Below are 18,588 nucleotides of genomic sequence, written 5' to 3'. Positions count from 1 at the left end.
TGGGCTTGACATCCTCCATGGTTGAAAAATCACATTAATTAAATGATTTAAAACATAATACTAACAGAAGAATAAGCTCCATTCCTCGGTCTCATTCATTTTTCTAAGCATTTTCCTAAGGTTTGTTGCATACATCCATCAAAACTAATCTGGCTGATGCAACAACTCTCACAATTGTATGTTTCATAGGTTTGATGTCTTCAGTATGACTGCAAAGTGGAAAACAATAGAAACAAGGCAAAAATGAATGACTAGGTGTATCCAGATGTGAGTAGTTCTTTACATCTGTCACATTCGTTGATTGTGGTGCTCTGTTGCAATTCTTAATGTGTATTTCATGTTTCACACATGCCTGTATCTTTTGTCTCACCCCATACCTTTCTTATTCACTGTAAAGTCAGCACAGGTGTAGAAATGACAAAACAGTCTGAGGCCAAAGTTGGATTTCAGATTAATCTTGCCTCTCACATTATGTGTAGTACATACAGTATAATGACAGTAGTGGTCAAAAGTTTACTGACAATGTTAAAATTTTACACAATCTGAAATATTGTCATAAAATATTTGTGGATTTTTTTTTTTTTTTTCATGTTTCAAAAGGTGTAGCTGCATCAGACAGACACAAACAAATGCATATTGACATGATATGCATATTATTTTTCGGTTAATGACGTTCATTTTGTCTTCTGTTTATGTAGTTATACTTTTCTTTTTTCTTTTGTTCAGACAAGGTATAGTTTTTAGATCTAAAAACTATACCTTGTCTGAACAAAAGAAAAAAGAAAAGTATAACATTATTTTTCATTTGTTTGTTTGTTTATTGTAAACAAGAAGAAAATAACCAAATTAAATGCTTAACACTTTCAACATGTCATGTCCTGGATGTATTCCAAAGGACATTGTCTTGCTGAAACATCCAGTTTTGACCCTGATGGAACATGTGCAGAAGGGAGTATGTGGGTTAGGAGAATGGAACAATACTTGGCAGAGTTCAGTGACTTAAGAGTGATTCGTAATGTAATATATGACAAATGCACAGGGTGTCTAAAAAAATTTTTTCCACCACTGAGGCTGTGTGTCTTCATTACACAGCTTTATAATGCATACAATAAAGAAATACATAAATAAGTTAATAAATAAATAAGAGATTGAGGGGAATTTATTTAACCCTCTGGTATCCCGTCCAGCAGGGCCCTTACTAAGCACCAAGTGTGCCTTTTTGGTACACTTGTGAAATGATGTCAAAAAAATTTTTCATAGAGTTTGATTTTAATTCTTTTACAGTTTTTTCTATTTCACCAACTTGAGCCGTAAATAAAAACACCAAATACTCAATAATTGTCACATTTTTTAACCCTTAAAATTCCGTGTTTGCAATATAAACTTTTTTTTTTTTGATGCAAAAAACACAAAAATTTTTATTTTTTTTTCAATATACTACATAAGAAGTGAATCACATATTATTTGATTTTTGCATCCTGGCATATGTCAATGATGAACAGCAACATTGGTTAATTTGCATTATTATTTTTGGCGCTAGGTTAAATGTCCAAAAATGCTATCATTTGTCACCAAGTGTGCGTGAAATGCACACCTATAAATCAAACTATTAAATATTATACATAGATTTATTTTTCTGCTCTAATTTTATTTTATTTTTGTAGATCAAGGTCAACCCTAATCATACATATCAAATGGAAGAAATAGTGCGTTTTAGGCACACTTGGGAGACAGATGCTAGTCTGGTAATTTTCTTTTGTTTACAATGTTAGATTAAATTTTAGTGGGTGGCCAGAATGTTAAAGATCATGCAAAAATGAACAACTTTTGAATTCTAACCTTATTTAAATTGTGAAAAATAATATGAAGTTTTTTTTTTTAAAAAACAAAGTGCAAATGTGTGCCTAAAAGGCGCACCCGGATACCAGAGGGTTAAAGACATAATTTTTGGAAAGTTGATGTCTGTTAAAGGACCTGTTCATTCATTCATTCATTCATTCATTTATTCATTCATTCATTCATTCGTTCATTCATGCATGCAACTGTCATGACAAATACAAATTATGTTTTATTACATCAGTCATATTTGTACTATTACTCTATTTTGGATTAGAAAACTGTGCCGCAAAACACTGCCCTATCTGAGAAATCCATTTTATATATTTCAATAAAATGACATATTTCCCTGTGCTGTGTAACCGTTGTCTTTTTTTTGAGTAAATGTCAGTACAGAGGTAATAATGACCTCAGTTGCTCACAGACGAAGGCGGAGAGTCCACGTCAGTGAGTGAGTAGTAACCAGGAAGTGGCTAGCAAGCTAGCATCGGAGAATGAGCAGCTGAGACGTCGCTATTTTGACAGGTCAGTTACCATTTCCTCAGTGAACATGTGTCTAGAATTCAAAAAAGACCCCGTGTTTCTTAACTGTAGAATAATTAAACTTGTATTATCGACAGGAGCCGGTCGGTTTTGGTCAAACTATGCTAGCATCACGGCTCTACTAGCAGGTCGCGTGCAGCCTGCAGGCAGCGTTGCATTCAGGTACACCGGCTGTCCGGGGCGTGTTGGACCCTAACCCGGCTCTGGTCTGGAATAAATACAACTATTATAATTTCATAAACACTGCAGGTCACTAACTGGATTTGTAAAGCGTTTTAGCACCGTAAGGACTCCATGCACGTTAAACACCAGGCAAAGAGCACGTTAGCTAAGCCGCTTTTTTTAGCTTGAGATGACGTGAATTTAACGTCTTCACTACAGGAACTTACAACAGGATGCATTAGGGACGAATTTTTCATTATTGTGCTCAGTTTTTGTGGGCGTTATTCGTAAGTTCTGTCGTAATTTGAGTTTCGGTTCTCTTGTTTTGCTAAATGTTGACATTTTAATTAAAACAATGCAAAAAGACATTCTCTTTCAGTCTCCTACTCTGTTAAACTGAGGACATACAGTATTATCTCCTCAGTTCCTGTTATTCACTAATGTTTACATCCTTTTTATTTTCTTTTAACAGTTTTTATTATAGTTTTCAATGCACACATACAGCCACAAACAATGTTTCTGTAAAAATAAGATGCATACATTGTTTAAGTGAGGACAGCTATAAGGAGAATATGCCCTTTTCCCACCTACCCAACCACCCCTTCTTACCCTCCCAATTATCCACCTAGTACTACAGGGTGGGGAAGCAAAATTTACAATGAACATTTAGTTGTTTTTTCTCAGCAGGCACTACGTCAGTTGTTTTGAAACCAAACATATATTGATGCCATAATCATACCTAACACTATTATCCATACCTTTTCAGAAACTTTTGCCCATATGAGTAATCAGGAAAGCAAACGTCAAAGAGTGTGTGATTTGCTGAATGCACTCGTCACACCAAAGGAGATTTCAAAAATAGTTGGAGTGTCCATAAAGACTGTTTATAATGTAAAGAAGAGAATGACTATGAGCAAAACTATTACCAGAAAGTCTGGAAGATACTATTAAAGAAGAATGGGAGAAGTTGTCACCCGAATATTTGAGGAACACTTGCGCAAGTTTCAGGAAGCGTGTGAAGGCAGTTATTGAGAAAGAAGGAGGACACATAGAATAAAAACATTTTCTATTATGTAAATTTTCTTGTGGCAAATAAATTCTCATGACTTTCAATAAACTAATTGGTCATACACTGTCTTTCAATCCCTGCCTCAAAATATTGTAAATTTTGCTTCCCCACCCTGTACCAAGTTAAAATCTACAAGCAGGACTTAATTCTCTTAATTATGGAAAGATTGCAAAAGAAGTGCCCAAAATATGACATAATAATCACAGATAAGAAAATAGAAGGGCAACCATAATAAGAAAGGAGAAAAAAAAAAGGGAAGACATAAAGGTTTCAAAAATATGAAATTAAACAAACAAAACCAAAAAAAAACAAAGGGGGGTGGGGGGGATGCCTCGCCATTCAGTTATTCATCCTTATTCAGTGGTTCTTGTAAACTCTCATAACACTGGTCTACAAGGAAAATGCTTCCAGAATAAAAGTAATGAAATTTTACCACATGAGAGTCACTGATAAAGAAAAATCAAGTCAAAAATGCTGGTTGGCTGAACTTTCCAAGATACAGCCTTGGGTCAAAATGTGAAACTCAAGAATTAACGAGAGAATGGGTTTGACTCAAAAGGAATATTTGTCTCAGAGCTACAAGATCTACTTCAAAACACTGTCTGCACATTAGAATACATTCACTTTACAGGTTCTATTTAGTGGAAGATTTCTAAAACTATTATATAAACATACATAAACCAATACATACAGGGTGGGGAAGCAAAATTTACAATATTTTGAGGCAGGGATTGAGAGACAGTGTATGACCAATTAGTTTATTGAAAGTCGTGAGAATTCATTTGCCACAAGAAAATTAACATAATAGAAAATGTTTTTATTCTATGTGTCCTCCTTCTTTCTCAATAACTGCCTTCACACGCTTCCTGAAACTTACGCAAGTGTTCCTCAAATATTCGGGCGACAACTTCTCCCATTCTTCTTTAATAGTAACTTCCAGACTTTCTCGTAATAGTTTTGTTCATAGTCATTCTCTTCTTTCCATTATAAACAGTCTTTATGGACACTCCAACTATTTTTGAAATCTCCTTTGGTGTGACGAGTGCATTCAGCAAATCACACACTCTTTGACGTTTGCTTTCCTGATTACTCATATGGGCAAAAGTTTCTGAAAAGGTATGGATAATAGTGTTAGGTATGATTATGACATCAATATATGTTTGGTTTCAAAACAATTGACGTAGTGCCTGCTGAGAAAAAACAACTAAATGTTCATTGTAAATTTTGCTTCCCCACCCTGTATATGTAATAACAATCATATACCTTGAAAACATCAGCAAACCGGCACTTTTGTCATTTATTTTCCAATTAATCTTATTAAAATACGTAACATTTAGCACATTTAATGTCTGAAGCAAATCATTTCTAAAAAATGGTAGACCAGTGTAATATTCTAAGAAGGGAGTCCAGGTCTTTCTAAATTTTTGCAAGGAACCTTTAAGAGTATATCTAATTTTCTCAAGTCTAAGGAAGTGCATGGTGTCTCTAATCCATCTAGTAAAGTTTGGAGGTGCTTGTTTCTTCCAGGAGAGGAGAATGGGACGTCTGGCAATTAAGGAGGAAAATGCTATGATCACAGTAGCTTTACTCTCAAGAGGGCAGGTTTCAGGTCTGAGTCCGAATAAAGCAGTCATGGGATTAGGCTAGGGCTGCACAATTAATTGATTTTAAATCGAAATTGGATTTTTTCAATAAGGCCGATTTTTAAAAATGGGAAATCGTCAAATCGATTCCATCTTACTTGCTAAATTTTTCATTCACAAATGTACATTCTGGAACACAAAACCAAATATTTATTTTTAAAAGATGTTGAACTTTATTTAAAGCTGTTAGATAAATCTGGAAACAAAAAGGCTATAAAAAACCATCAGTATTTGCTCTGATGACATTTTATTGTAGTGTGTTCCCCCATTGCAAACTTGTATTATTTTGTTGTTGTATACATTGTTTGTATACTCTACTTCATTCAATAAAGATTTAATGAAGAAAAAAAAACTTCTGTGGGTTCATCCTGTGATACCATCACACATTTGAGGTTGGAGCAGGGGCTTGCTTTGCAGGCTGTTCACAAAAACGACATGTTGACTTCTGTTGTCTTTTGTAGTTTTACCCAAAAATTGGAATCGAAAATCGAGTTTTTAGGGGAAAGAATCGGGATTTTATTTTTTGCCAAAATTGTGCAGCCCTAGATTAGGCAACATGTTTTTTTTAAACATTGTTGAATAAGCACTAAAAATGTTGGCCCTTTACGTCATTTTTATTAACGGATTCATATTTTCTCCAAAATTAGCCACATATGATTTTTTTTTTTTTCTTTTGTTTCTTATCAGTGTAGACAAGAGCCTGAGCTAAGGACTACAGGGAAAGGAGAGAATACACAGAATTAAAATTAGCAAATAAATCAGGGGTGTCAAACTCATTTTAGTTCAGGGGCCACATTCAGCTAAATTTGATCTGAAGTGGGCCCAACCAATAAAATAACGTAACATATATAACATAATGATATATAAATAATATCAACTCCAAACTTTTCTCTATGTTTCAAAGCGAAAAAAATAAATTTACATTATGAAAAGGTTCACATCTACAAACTATCCTTTCAAACAATGTGAATAACATGAACAAACTGAAAAAATAAGTGTAATTTTAACAATATTCTGTCTCAGTGTATCATTTACATATGTGCATTATAACTTACAGATACAGTGGATCTACAAATACGCAAAAGATTTAATGACAGACAGAATATTGTTAAAATTGTGCTTACTTCTCTTTCAGGTTTCATGTTTATATTTGTTCAGGTTATTCACATTTTTTGCAAAATTATACTTAAATATAAGAAATGATCTATAGGAAAATACATAATTTACAGTGAAAAGGTCAAATATACAGAATAATCATGTTTTTGTGAAATGATAGTTTGTTTTAGTGTAAATACATGACAATATTTACATTTACAAAGAGAAAAATTTGGAGTTGTCATTATTTATATGTTATTATGATCGTATTTTACTGGTCCCACCCACTTGAGATTGAATTGGTCTGAATGTGGAACCTGAACTAAAAGGATTGTTAATAGCTTAGTGTAATTTTTTGCATTTCACAAATTCATCCCAAGGGCCAGACTGGACCCTTTGGCAGGCTGGATTTGGCCCCCGGGTCGCATGTTTGACACCTGTGAAATAAATAAAAAAGGGAATAACTATAATTATCAACTCTGCCACTTACACTGCCTGGCCAAAAAAGTTATACATTATTTGGTTGGGCCTTCTTTAGCTTTGATTATGGGGAACATTTGCTCCAACATTTCATTATTTATGCCATGCAATGCATTACTTATAATGTCACAACATTCATAGCTTCTCACCAAGATCTTGTGTTGATGATGCAGAGTTGGATCGCTGTAAAAAGTCTTCTCTAGCACATCCCAAACAGGGTAAAGATCTGTAGTAGTAGTAGTAGTAGTAGTAGTAGTAGTAGTAGTAGGTGTGTGTATTGGCAAGCATCTGGCGATACGATACAAATCACAATACTAGGGTCACGATACAATATATCACGATACTGTTAAAAAGGCAATTTTTGTTATTGTTATTGTTTCTTTTTATAAACATTATCTCCTGGAAGAATTGAATTACACCAGAAATATGCACAAATACTAAACACATTTTTGTTTGATCAGAACAGGATCTAATGCTGTATTACAAAATTTTCCTGTGTTCAAACTGAAATTGTGTTTTACAGACATTACAGTTTAAGATCCTGTTCAAATGTTCATACTCTATTGGTTCATAACTAATGTCACAGCATCGAATATAAACAAAAAAGAAAAACAAAAATGAACCTCTGCAATATCTGCATTTGAATAAATACCTACAATATCAATACAGCGCTTTCTAATATCGATACAGTTTTGTGAAATGAAATATTGCGATATATTGCAGAACCGATATTTTCTAACACCCTTAAGTGTTAGTAGTGCTGAAGGAGACCTCTGTGCACAAGTCGTTGTCATATTTAGCACAACTAAAAGGATATACATTTCCTGGCCAAAAAAGTCACAATATTTTGTTGTATTGCCTTTAGCTTTGATCATAGGCACATTTGCCATTGCATCTTTTATGCCATGTGATCATGATGCGTATACATTGTCACAATAGATGTCACATTATTTGTATCCATACACAGTTGCATTGACTTTTCATCAACATCTTGTATTAATGATGAAGTCTTCTCCATTACTTCCCAAAAATCCTCAATGGGGTTTGGGTCTGTCATCTTAGAATGTGTCTGTGTCATCAGGAAAGAAAAACATGGTGATGTTTAGACCTGGTCATACAGTATATTCATGTTGTCAGATTTTATGGACACATAATAACATTACTGAACCCAGACCTGTCCAAGTGAAGTAACCCCAGATCATAACACTGCCCCCACAGGTCTGTACTGTAGACACCGGGCATGATGGGTAATTTACTTCATCCATCTCTTTTATGACCCTGATGCGTCCATCAATCTGGATCAGCGTCAGTCTATCCTGAAGGTACTGCATCAGTTAGGGTTAAAGAACTTGTTACAGTTGAAACATATTCATCATTGCAGTATCCAGTGGAAAGTTCTTACCTCTTTCCTTAGTTTAATCCAGATGAGGACTTTCACTGGGCAGTATATTTAAAACAAAGCACTTAAATTATTAGGTGTTCATCATTGCAGAGGTGATAGAAACTAAAATAACTGTTTTATCCTCAAGAAGAACTTTATTTATTACAGCAACTAAGGACATTTTAGAACCCAGTAGTTCATGGTGCTCCTTTTTCAGACTTGTTTATAGGCGCAACTGTTCATTTTCTGACTTGAAATTTCCACCCTTTATTTGATTTAAAATCAAGATCTTTTGGGTTGAAAGGAAAGAAGACGTGATACTGATTTCATAGTTTTTTGGTGCACCAACCTTGATGGAACATGCATATTAAACAGTAAAAGTTAGTAAAAGTTAGCACTGAATAAAACGTTATAAAGACATTTACAAAAATCCTTGTCCTTGGTGGTTATTACCTAAAACTTGCCTTGAGAAAGGTAACATGTAACTACCTTGTAGCTTGTTAAAAACTTGATAAAACCGTTATGTAGCCTAATTAAATTTTTCCTCTGTTCATTTGCTGCACAGATGTCTGAAGTTCATTGTTAAGGCTGTAAATAAACCAGTAGCTTGTAACCAGATTTTTCTTGTTTCTAGCTTCAGCAGGGTAGGATGGGAAGGCAGAGGAAGAGGGTAGTGACAGGTGAAGCTGCTCCTCCTCCAAGGAAAGATGAGAAGCCCTCCGTGTTTCACCGCAAGGAGAAGAAAAAGAAAATGGATATCGGCAAAGTCTTCATCAACATCTCCATCGGCCTTTGCATATTCAGCCTGATTTGGTTCTTTTATGCCCTGTACATGCGGTCCAACCTCGCCAATAGGGTGGTGACTCTTCACGCTGCACCCCCCGTACTTGATGCCAATAGCAGCAGCGCCAAGGTTTCACCAGACAGGTTCTGGGGGTCGTACAGGCCTCAGGTGTACTTTGGCATGAAAACAAGGAGTCCTACATCGATTGTAACAGGTCAGTGGAGCCACTCAGACTCTAACACAAGCTTATGGATGGATGGATGGAAACTAAAATTACATGGATCTATCTCCAGTAAAATTCCTAAGAAATGGGTCACAACATAACATATCACAATAAATCAGACTAAATATCTCAAGAGGCAGTGTGTCATACATTAATTATGGCGGAACAGTATGTGTATTACAGCGAAGCAGCTTCACGCATTTGTTTCAGTCAGTGAACAGTTGGATAGATACAGCAACCCCCCACCCCCCCCAAGTAAACCAAATGCCAAATCATGTGTTAAGATTACTTTTTTGGAATGTATTCTTGATATTTTATTATTGTACATTGTTATTGATTGATGCATTAATGAAACCATGAATGTGGATCTTGACTTGACAGGACAGGATGTTGGCCACAATACTTTCCAGTTACTTCGCTGTTTGCAGATTTTTTTATGTGATTGTGGGTTTGTTCAGATTTTCTCGTATTTTGCTGTTGGAAAAGAATATTTATGTATACTTAGGCTTTTGGTTTGGACAGACAGAAAAGAGCTGCAGTAGGATGGTGTGTAACCCCCCCCCCCCCAATTTTGGCTCTTAGGCCAATAACGCCACTGTCCAAATTGTGCTGTTTTTGCCTTTATTAGAAAGAAGATAAGTCTGAATGTAAGTTAAAGGGGTTATATTTTGCTAAACCCACTTTTATTAGTCTTTGGTACATTTATTTGTGTATTTGTGGACCTTAATAGTTCAAAAAGTTTGAATTTGAACCCTCCAGATGCTTCAAAGCTATCTTTATATTCATTTCGGGAGAAAAAGCGAGTGCATTTCTACAACCTGTTTTAATTCCTGCTTAATTTGTTTTTCGTCTATAACCAGTTACATCACAACATTTTCACATATAAGGTCAAGACTTCTAACAAATATTTCTCCGAGTACGCCATAATTGTTTGTCAGCAGCAGCGGTTGTAGTCCATACTGAAAATACCCAAACTTTGAGCCAATTATTTAAAATGTTCAGTTGTTGGTTGAACGTGACAGAGCAGCACAGTCAACAACCTGGAGGGGGTGGGCCTCGAAGTGGCTCATGTGCATTTAAAGGGCCAGCGCTCAAAACAACCTTTCTGGTGTCATTACTTAGAAATAGGGTTGAAGATGAACCTGTGGAGCTGAATTAATGAAGAATTCAGACCCAAGCATAGCATTTACAGTTTATGTAGACCACAGGGAAGTGTTTTAAAATGCATAATTCCATTTTTAAAAAAAAGCAAAATATCACTTCTTTAAAGTACTAATACCTAAATGAATCAATAAATACAGGGGTTGGACAAAATAATGGAAACACCTTCACCTCAAGATGATAATGCCCCAATCCATACAGCTAGAATTGTTAAAGAATGGCATGAGGAACATTCTAATGAAGTTGAGCATCTCGTATGGCCGGCACAGTCCCCAGACCTCAACATTATTGAGCATTTATGGTCAGTTTTAGAGATTCAAGTAAGACGTCGATTTCCACCGCCATCATCTCTAAAAGAGTTGGAGGGTATTCTAACTGAAGAATGGCTTAAAATTCCTTTGGAAACAATTCACAAGTTGTATGAATCAATACCTCGGAGAACTGAGGCTCTAATTGTCGCAAAAGGCGGACCTACACCATATTAAATTATATTTTGTTGATGTTTTAAGGTGTTTCCATTATTTTGTCCAACCCTTGTACATCCAGACTATTGAACATCAAATTCACTCCACCTTGTCAATGAAGTGATTCTAGGTGTAGTTTCTGTTTTACAAACCATTATTTTCCCTTTAACATCAGTGATTCCAGTTGAGAAGCTTGATTTTAGCTGTTCACCACTAACAGTGCCAACTTCAGCAGATACAAAGAGTTTGTAAAGTATCCTTCCACCACAGACTTGTCTGCTAAATTGATCAGTCAGTCTATCTCCAGTGGCTTTTTTGTTAACAGTCGTGTTTGTTTGAGCCATGTTATTTATCTGCACAGGCATGATGTGGATGCGTCAGTTTTCCGACATGGATGTGAACCTGAGGCACACCTGTGAGCAGGGGGATCGTTTACAAGGATATGGCTGGCTCATGCATGATGGGCTCACTTTTGGCGTCCAGGAAATCAGAGATAATGACTTTACACTGACCACAGAGTTTGTTAAGAGGATGGGTGGGGGGCATGGAGGAGACTGGACTTGGAGGATCACAGCCAAGCAGCATGTGAGTCCCGAATTTGTTCATCCATCTTTAGATGCAGATGTTTTTCTCATCTGACCAACACCGTATTGATATACTCTGTCTTCTCTTGTTGCTCATTAGAGCTCTTCTCCTCAAGCTCCGGTTATCTCCCTGATGTTCTACGCTGCTGCAGATACAGAGGGCTCACTGGAAGCTCACGTGGAGGAGAAAAACCGCCTCGCATCCATCACTGGTTCCTCGGAGGAGCTGGGAAACTTCAAGATCACATTCCGGAAACCTGTTACTGGGGAATTATCCAGTGCTAAATATGCCAGGTAAATGCTTGAATGCATGGGACAATGCCTAAATGAGCAGCTGCTAAAAAGAGAGTGAATAGGACTAGAGTAAATTCAGCGTAGAAGGACCATTATTATTTTGAAGATTAAAGATGAGCAGCAATTGAACTTGTAATTTTTAGGAGAGAATAGGGTAGTACACTTGTGAAGTAATTATGTGTCAGTGAGAGTAAGAACAGGGTGACCACAGATTGTTAAACAGCCTTGAATGTGATTGTCTTTATTAAGGCCTTAATCATCCTTAAAATTGATCATTAATGCTTAAATCTCACATTCATTAGTTCTAAGAATTCCACAGACTTCAACAAAGGATATTGCTGTATTGCTTTGTAAGTCTTTGTAAAGAATTTGTTCAATTTGTGATTATTGTGTAGCATTTTATCATAATGGAGATCAGAATGAGTGGCGCCACCAACAACCATTCATGGTTCAAGCAAACAACTGTGAGGCCTGTTGTACTGTTACTTTTGTGAATTTAAAGTCTTACATTTGATCAAAGTTGCCTTGAAAAATGTCTTAAAAAGTCATACATTTTTGTCCCTGAAACCTGCTCATACACTGAAGACCACCCACATGCACATAAGGTTAGATGGCTTTATAATACAGCATCAGTCAACACAATGGAAACAGTATATCTGTGAAGAAACCTGTTCTGTGTTTATAGCACAGTGTGCGGTTTATAATTTAGAATGGCATTATGGTGTGGTATGATGTTGTGCACTGCTGAAATCCTTCATTTTTTCTGGGTTAAAAAATTCCATCCACTAGATGGCAGCAGTAGGACTATTAACCTTTACTTCATTACACACAAGAGAATAGGTAATAAAAAAACAGCAACTTGTTTGTATTGTGAACACTGATGTAGTGATACAAAGTCAAAGTATGCTAAGTTAAAGAAACAAACAGATTCTTTGATAAAGGGCTTGAATTTATGTAAAAGAAACAACCCATCTGCATTTTAATTCATGAAGGTTTATAGACACCTTCAGAAAGCTTGATAATTATTTTCTTCATGCTTTGAATTCATTGATAAGGATTTATTAGCAGGGGTGGATCCAGAAAAAATGAAGGGGGGGCATAGGAGAATGGTGGGGTCCGGGGTCAGAGCCCTGGTGGGGGTTCAAGGGAGCAAAGCAGAATTAACATTATAAATGCTTCAAATCACATAAAACTGTATTCTTTTTATCATACGCTCTTAAAATTAATACAATTTAACCTCACTAATATGACCACTTTTGGAATTGGGAGGGCACAAGGGTGCCGGTAGGTAAAATTGTTATTGGTTAGATAAGGTATGATGCACACTAATAGAAATATTGAGAACCATGACTTATTATATTATAGGAAGGTGAATTATATATTGTAAGGACATATTCTATTGATTTTATCAGTTGTATTTTTGTTTTCATGTAGCAGTTATATTGTTTGGTAAACATCAGGCAGCATAAGGCAAGACAGATAGAAAAAGACTTTACTATACTTGGGTATATGGACCCATTTATTGATGCTTCAGCTGCATAGTAAGGATATTATAGACTCTGAACTATACTATGTGGACACAGTGGTTAATTTTTTTTTTTTTTCTCCAGCTATAACTATCTTCAGACAGTCACTCCTGGCTTGGAGAAGCTGACAGACATAGTGAAGCACAGTCTGAACCGCAGATTTGTCTACAGTCCTCCATCTGGTGAGAAGAGGCATTACATTGCCGTAGACGTCTACAAGCCACCGCATCATCACAACCAACAGAAACCCTCTGATACAAGAAAAGAGAGTGACTTTGTGGTGCACCAGGTGACAGTCCAGACACCTTTCCAGGTTGAAGTCCTGTTTGAGTCGGGTAGCTTCTACAACCGTCCAAACCAGCTGGTTGGCTCAATCATGACTCAGGAGCTCGAAAAGAGAAAAGCAGAATTTAATGCAAAGTTTGAGAAGACCTTTGGACTTGAGAGTAAAAGCTTTAGTCAGGCACATATAAAGTTTGGTAAAGCAGCGCTTAGCAACATGTTAGGTGGCATGGGCTACTTCTATGGCCAGTCAGTGGTCCAGTCAGTCTACAATGACTACCCACTCCTGTACCCAGAAGGCGCCTTATTTACTGCTGTACCGTCACGCTCTTTCTTTCCCAGAGGATTTCTGTGGGATGAAGGGTTCCACCAGCTGCTGCTGAGCAAGTGGGATCCCCAGGTGACAAGGGAGGCTATCGCACACTGGATAGACCTGATGAATATGGAGGGCTGGATCCCCCGTGAGCAGATTCTTGGAGATGAGGCTCGCAGTAAGGTCCCAGCAGAGTTTATAGTTCAGCGCAACGAGAATGCCAATCCTCCTACTCTGTTTTTAGCTCTTCAGGAGCTCATTGAACAGCTTTTGTCACATCCAGACAAAGCGGCATCTCAGCCAACTTTGCCCTTCCTCCGACGGCTCTTCCCCAGATTGAAAACTTGGTTTGAATGGTACAACACCACACAGACAGGGCCTCTTCCCAACTCTTATCGTTGGCGTGGCCGTGACAAGGACACCAATCTGTTTCTCAATCCCAAAACCTTGACTTCTGGGCTGGACGACTACCCGCGGGCATCACACCCATCGGCAGATGAGCGGCATGTGGATTTACACTGCTGGATGGCCTTGTCCTCAGGCATCATGGCTAGTATAGCTCAGCTTCTAGGCGAGCCTCATCAGGACTATGAACTTTCCCACCAGATTCTCAGTGATAACAACCTGCTGAATGAGCTTCACTGGTCTGAGCAACTGCGAGCGTTCAGCGATTTTGGTAATCACACCCAGGCTGTGTCCTTGCAGCAGGAGAAGGTATACGTACCTCCTGGACAACCCCGCCATCAGTTCCCTGTGGCACGCCTTGTGCGTTCTGTCCGAAGGGCCCCTAAGCTGCAATATGTTAATGCCTTGGGCTACGTTAGTTTGTTTCCTTTCTTACTGCACGTCCTTCAACCTGATTCACCCAAACTAGAGTATATCTTTCATGACATGAGAGATCCCAATAAGCTGTGGACACCTTATGGCCTACGGTCACTCTCAAAAGCTGATCCGCTGTACATGAAGCGGAACACAGAACATGATGCCCCCTACTGGAGGGGACCTGTATGGATTAACATCAACTATTTGGCGGTCAGAGCCCTTCATCACTACAGCAACATAGATGGGCCATACAAAGAGAAGGCAGCTGCTCTTTATGAAGAACTCAGGACTAACATTATTAACAATGTTTATAGACAGTATGTGGAAACAGGATACATCTGGGAACAGTACAATGACAGCACTGGCAGGGGCCAAGGGAGCCATCCTTTTACTGGCTGGTCAGCACTGACATTATTAATGATGGCTGAACATTACTGAAGCTGTAGAGTTCATCTCCTGTTAAGATATTGGCCTCCATTTACTTGGGTTTGTTTGCAACAAGATATTTGCATCATAAGAAATGGAAATGTTATCTGTTTGTTGAAATATTGTACTAACAATTAAAATGCCTGATCACAAGAATGAGTAGAGACGTAACAATGCTTCACATTGAACCATGGCCTTTAATTACAATAAGATACTGAAAACATTTAGTTACTAGGTAAACAAACCCATTACTTGACAAATAACGGCCCTTATCTTTTTATTTGTGCCATTCTCTCTTTAATCATGTTCTTCATTCACTGTCTTGTCATTTTGATATTTAATTGATATTATTTGCTTGATCACGGTCTTTCAGAAATGGTTCTGTACAGTGTTGCTTAACATTTATAAAATTACTGCTTCTAAAAGCAGCAGTATTTTGTACACATAGACTGTGATTTTACAAGCAAAGGTCAAAACTGACTGTTGCATCGTTATTGTTTTGTTAAAAACAATAAATGGTTTAAATACATCTTTGTCTTTTTGTGTAGTAAATAACAATTGACTTAAATATATTGTTATTGAGTCTTGGTTATTAAGAAGGTTCAGTCTCTCTTTTTAATCCAATATATATTAAACCTGGTCCTTACAATCAGGTTAAGGTCTTTTTTTAAGTCTTTTTTAAATGTATTTTATTTATTTAACCAGGTAAATTACTTGAGAACTGATTCTCATTTACAATAATGACCTGGCCAAGAGGCAGCACACAAACAGAATGAATAGCAGCACAGGTTGCATGTACAGCAAACGACAGAACATTAAATAAACAACATTAAATATACAACAAACAAACAGGATGGACAGGAGAACCGATCCCAATGATATATAATAAATAGAAATGCTGTCACTGATCTTTAAAATGACAAGAGCGAAATGAATGAGGTTTTTAGCTCCATTTATATGGCTGTTCTTTCACTACTGGCAGTTTGCTGGGGATTAAAATGTCTAATAAGCCTGAAATGTAACATATGCTCCATTAATCTTTTTTTTTTTTTTTTACAAACAGTTGATTGAACCATATTTATTGTAATTTAACAGCTGTGCACTGGAACTGCGTTTAACAGTTGTTTTTTTTTTAGACTGAAACTGGCTTATTGTCACAGAATGTAATCAACAAAACATGCTTAAACTTAAAAGCTGATTTAAATAACACTTCTATTATGGTCCTCTTTTGTTCATGATGTATTGTTTGTGTTTGTACTTTTTAAATATGTGCTCATTTTAACACTAATATTTTTTCTATACAAGCATAATTTGCCAGTAGATGAAATCTGACTCATTGTTCTCTTTTTCTGTACTGATTTATTTGATGGCAACTGTAAATCTTAAATCCACTTTTACGAAACATTAGTCAGAACAGTGGAGTGGAAAGAATCAATTACTGTGTTAGCTATAGGAAATAGATTTACTGTTAATACTGATAAACAGCCACAATCTACTACCGTGTTACGTTTGTTGGCATAAACTGTCTGCGAGTTGCATTTAATGTCGCTGAATTATAAAAATACAGCACCTTTTTATACACGCTGTTAATAGCCCCTCACAAGTTGAGCACAGTGTCAGAACCCTGGTATCATTTAAAGCAGACAATAGCCTCAGAATACTGTGACCTTAAGTACAGCAGCAGCCTAGTCCTCTTACTTATTCAGATGGCACATTCGACAGCTGACGTCAATCTGCTGCAAGTTTATCTGTTTTTTTTTCTATGGTTTCCACGGAGTGCAGTTGTGAGGGCTCGGTGCTTAATTAGCTAACATCAAAAGACACGGAGAGTACATAGACCGCAGACTCATTTTACTCCTTGACATATGCTGACATACATTCACACACCGAGGCATACAGTGGCACTGCTGTTATTAATGCTTTGACCGCAAATATAAAAACCCTGGTACTGAGAGCACTGATGCAGGTTCTCAGTTTGTGTGTGTGTGCTGGGTTCCAACCTCTGGACTTTTGTGAATCCTCTGAATGGACTAACTGTGTAGTTGTATAGTTGAAGGCCTGGTGCATTAAGGTTGCATGGTTAAAAATAGTTACTCTATCAGTTAGCAGAATGGCAGTGAGTCTGGAAAGATACAGATTGGTAATAGTGTTCCAGAAGTTATAATCTTTTGCTCTTTTCTAATATCAATATAATAGATGTGTCACAGCACATACATTAACCCTATATCTATCTTCAGTCATCCAAGCTCCTATAGCACAGGTGTCAAACATGTGGCCCCGGGACCAAATCTGGCCCGCGGGATGAAAGTGCAAAAATTAACCTGATCAGTCAACATTGTTCAAATCATTTTGGTTCGGGTTCCACATACAGACCAATGTGACCTCAAGTAAAAATAACAACACAATAACCCATAAATAATGACAACTACAAATTGTCTTTGTGAAAAATTATGTGGAAAAAAGTTTTCATGAAAAAAACAAGATTACACTGTGAAAATATTAACATTCACAAAACTATTTTCACAATAAAATGCAAATAAATACTAAAAAAAACAAAAACAAAGATAAACAACCCAAAATGTGCAATTTGAACAATATTCTGCCTGTTACTAAATGTTTTGTGCATTTATGGATCTGCTGTGATCTGTAGTTGTGTTAATAATAAGAGATGTAATATTGTAGAAATTGTTCAAATTTTAGTTCCAAACTCCAAAATTTTAACAATATTCTGCCTGTTACCAAATGTTTATGTAACAGTGTGTAATGTACATGTATAAATAATAAGTCGAGGCATAATATTGTTAAAATTGCACTAATTTTTCAAATGAAATTTCTGTTTTTTTCAGGTTATTCACATCTTTTTTTGTAAAATGTAAATATTTTCATAATTTAACTGGGAGGTTTTGTATTAAAACAAAAAGAAAAACTTGGATTTGTCATTATTTATACGTTATTAAGTCATTATTTTACTGGTCTGGCCCGCTTGAGATCAAATCGGGCAAAATATGACCCCTGAACCAAAATGAGTTTGACACCCCTGTACTGTAGTATACTTTTAAATCTACCTTTCCATCATCAACAATTCCGATAACTGACTCATGAGTTTACTTCCCGAAAGTAAAGGGATGGCGTACCAGTGTGCAATGATTGCCTCCGGACTCAAACGTGGGAGACACAAGCTCATCATTTGACCCTTTGACCTGTTAACGCAAAACACGTTATCAGGGGATTTGGACACAGATGAGCCATATCCTCTGCCTTTTGCCCAGTCGCTTTGAGGAAATGGAATCCACATCCCCTCAATGCAACCACAGTCGAAAATGCATTTATTTCTTTGAAGAGTGCGGACAATCTGTGTGACTAAAGCACTCACTGCGCAATCCATCCCCCTCACCCAAGACCCTTTTTTCACAGTGAAATGGGATAATAGCCAAACGGCATCAGAGCTAACTAATGTGACTGCATAATAAACAGATGAGTCAGGGTGTATTAATTTGCAT

The 18,588-nt window shown here is 36.8% G+C and overlaps 1 protein-coding gene across 2 annotated transcripts; it reads left to right on the top strand.

Annotated features, from left to right (window-relative positions):
* The first annotated feature begins 2,266 nt into the window (after positions 1-2,266).
* mogs (mannosyl-oligosaccharide glucosidase) lies at positions 2,267-15,617 on the top strand. Of its 2 annotated transcripts, XM_030146056.1 has the most exons (5): positions 2,267-2,361; positions 8,844-9,207; positions 11,203-11,426; positions 11,526-11,719; positions 13,330-15,100. In XM_030146056.1, the coding sequence occupies exons 2-5, from the start codon at positions 8,859-8,861 to the stop codon at positions 15,098-15,100; spliced, it is 2,538 nt and encodes an 845-aa protein (XP_030001916.1). In that variant the 5' UTR covers positions 2,267-2,361; positions 8,844-8,858. The 2 variants fall into 2 exon arrangements, with proteins under 2 accessions (XP_030001916.1, XP_030001923.1); XM_030146063.1 differs by lacking the exon at positions 2,267-2,361 and having other exon boundaries at positions 8,859-9,207; positions 13,330-15,617.
* Positions 15,618-18,588: the final 2,971 nt, after the last annotated feature.

The sequence above is a fragment of the Sphaeramia orbicularis genome, chromosome 1, assembly GCF_902148855.1.
Source record: "Sphaeramia orbicularis chromosome 1, fSphaOr1.1, whole genome shotgun sequence".
In the NCBI taxonomy this organism is placed as follows: domain Eukaryota; kingdom Metazoa; phylum Chordata; class Actinopteri; order Kurtiformes; family Apogonidae; genus Sphaeramia; species Sphaeramia orbicularis.
The sequence above is the reverse complement of the archived record's forward strand: the minus strand, read 5'-3'. Positions and strand labels throughout refer to the sequence as shown.

Bases quoted from the DNA above. Each gene is read 5' to 3' on its own strand.
- mogs (XM_030146063.1), top strand. From the start codon at position 8,859: ATGGGAAGGCAGAGGAAGAGGGTAGTGACAGGTGAAGCTGCTCCTCCT. The intron at 9,208-11,202 runs GTCAGTGGAGCC...TTATCTGCACAG, and splicing joins TCCTACATCGATTGTAACAG to GCATGATGTGGATGCGTCAG. The intron at 11,427-11,525 runs GTGAGTCCCGAA...GTTGCTCATTAG, and splicing joins GGATCACAGCCAAGCAGCAT to AGCTCTTCTCCTCAAGCTCC.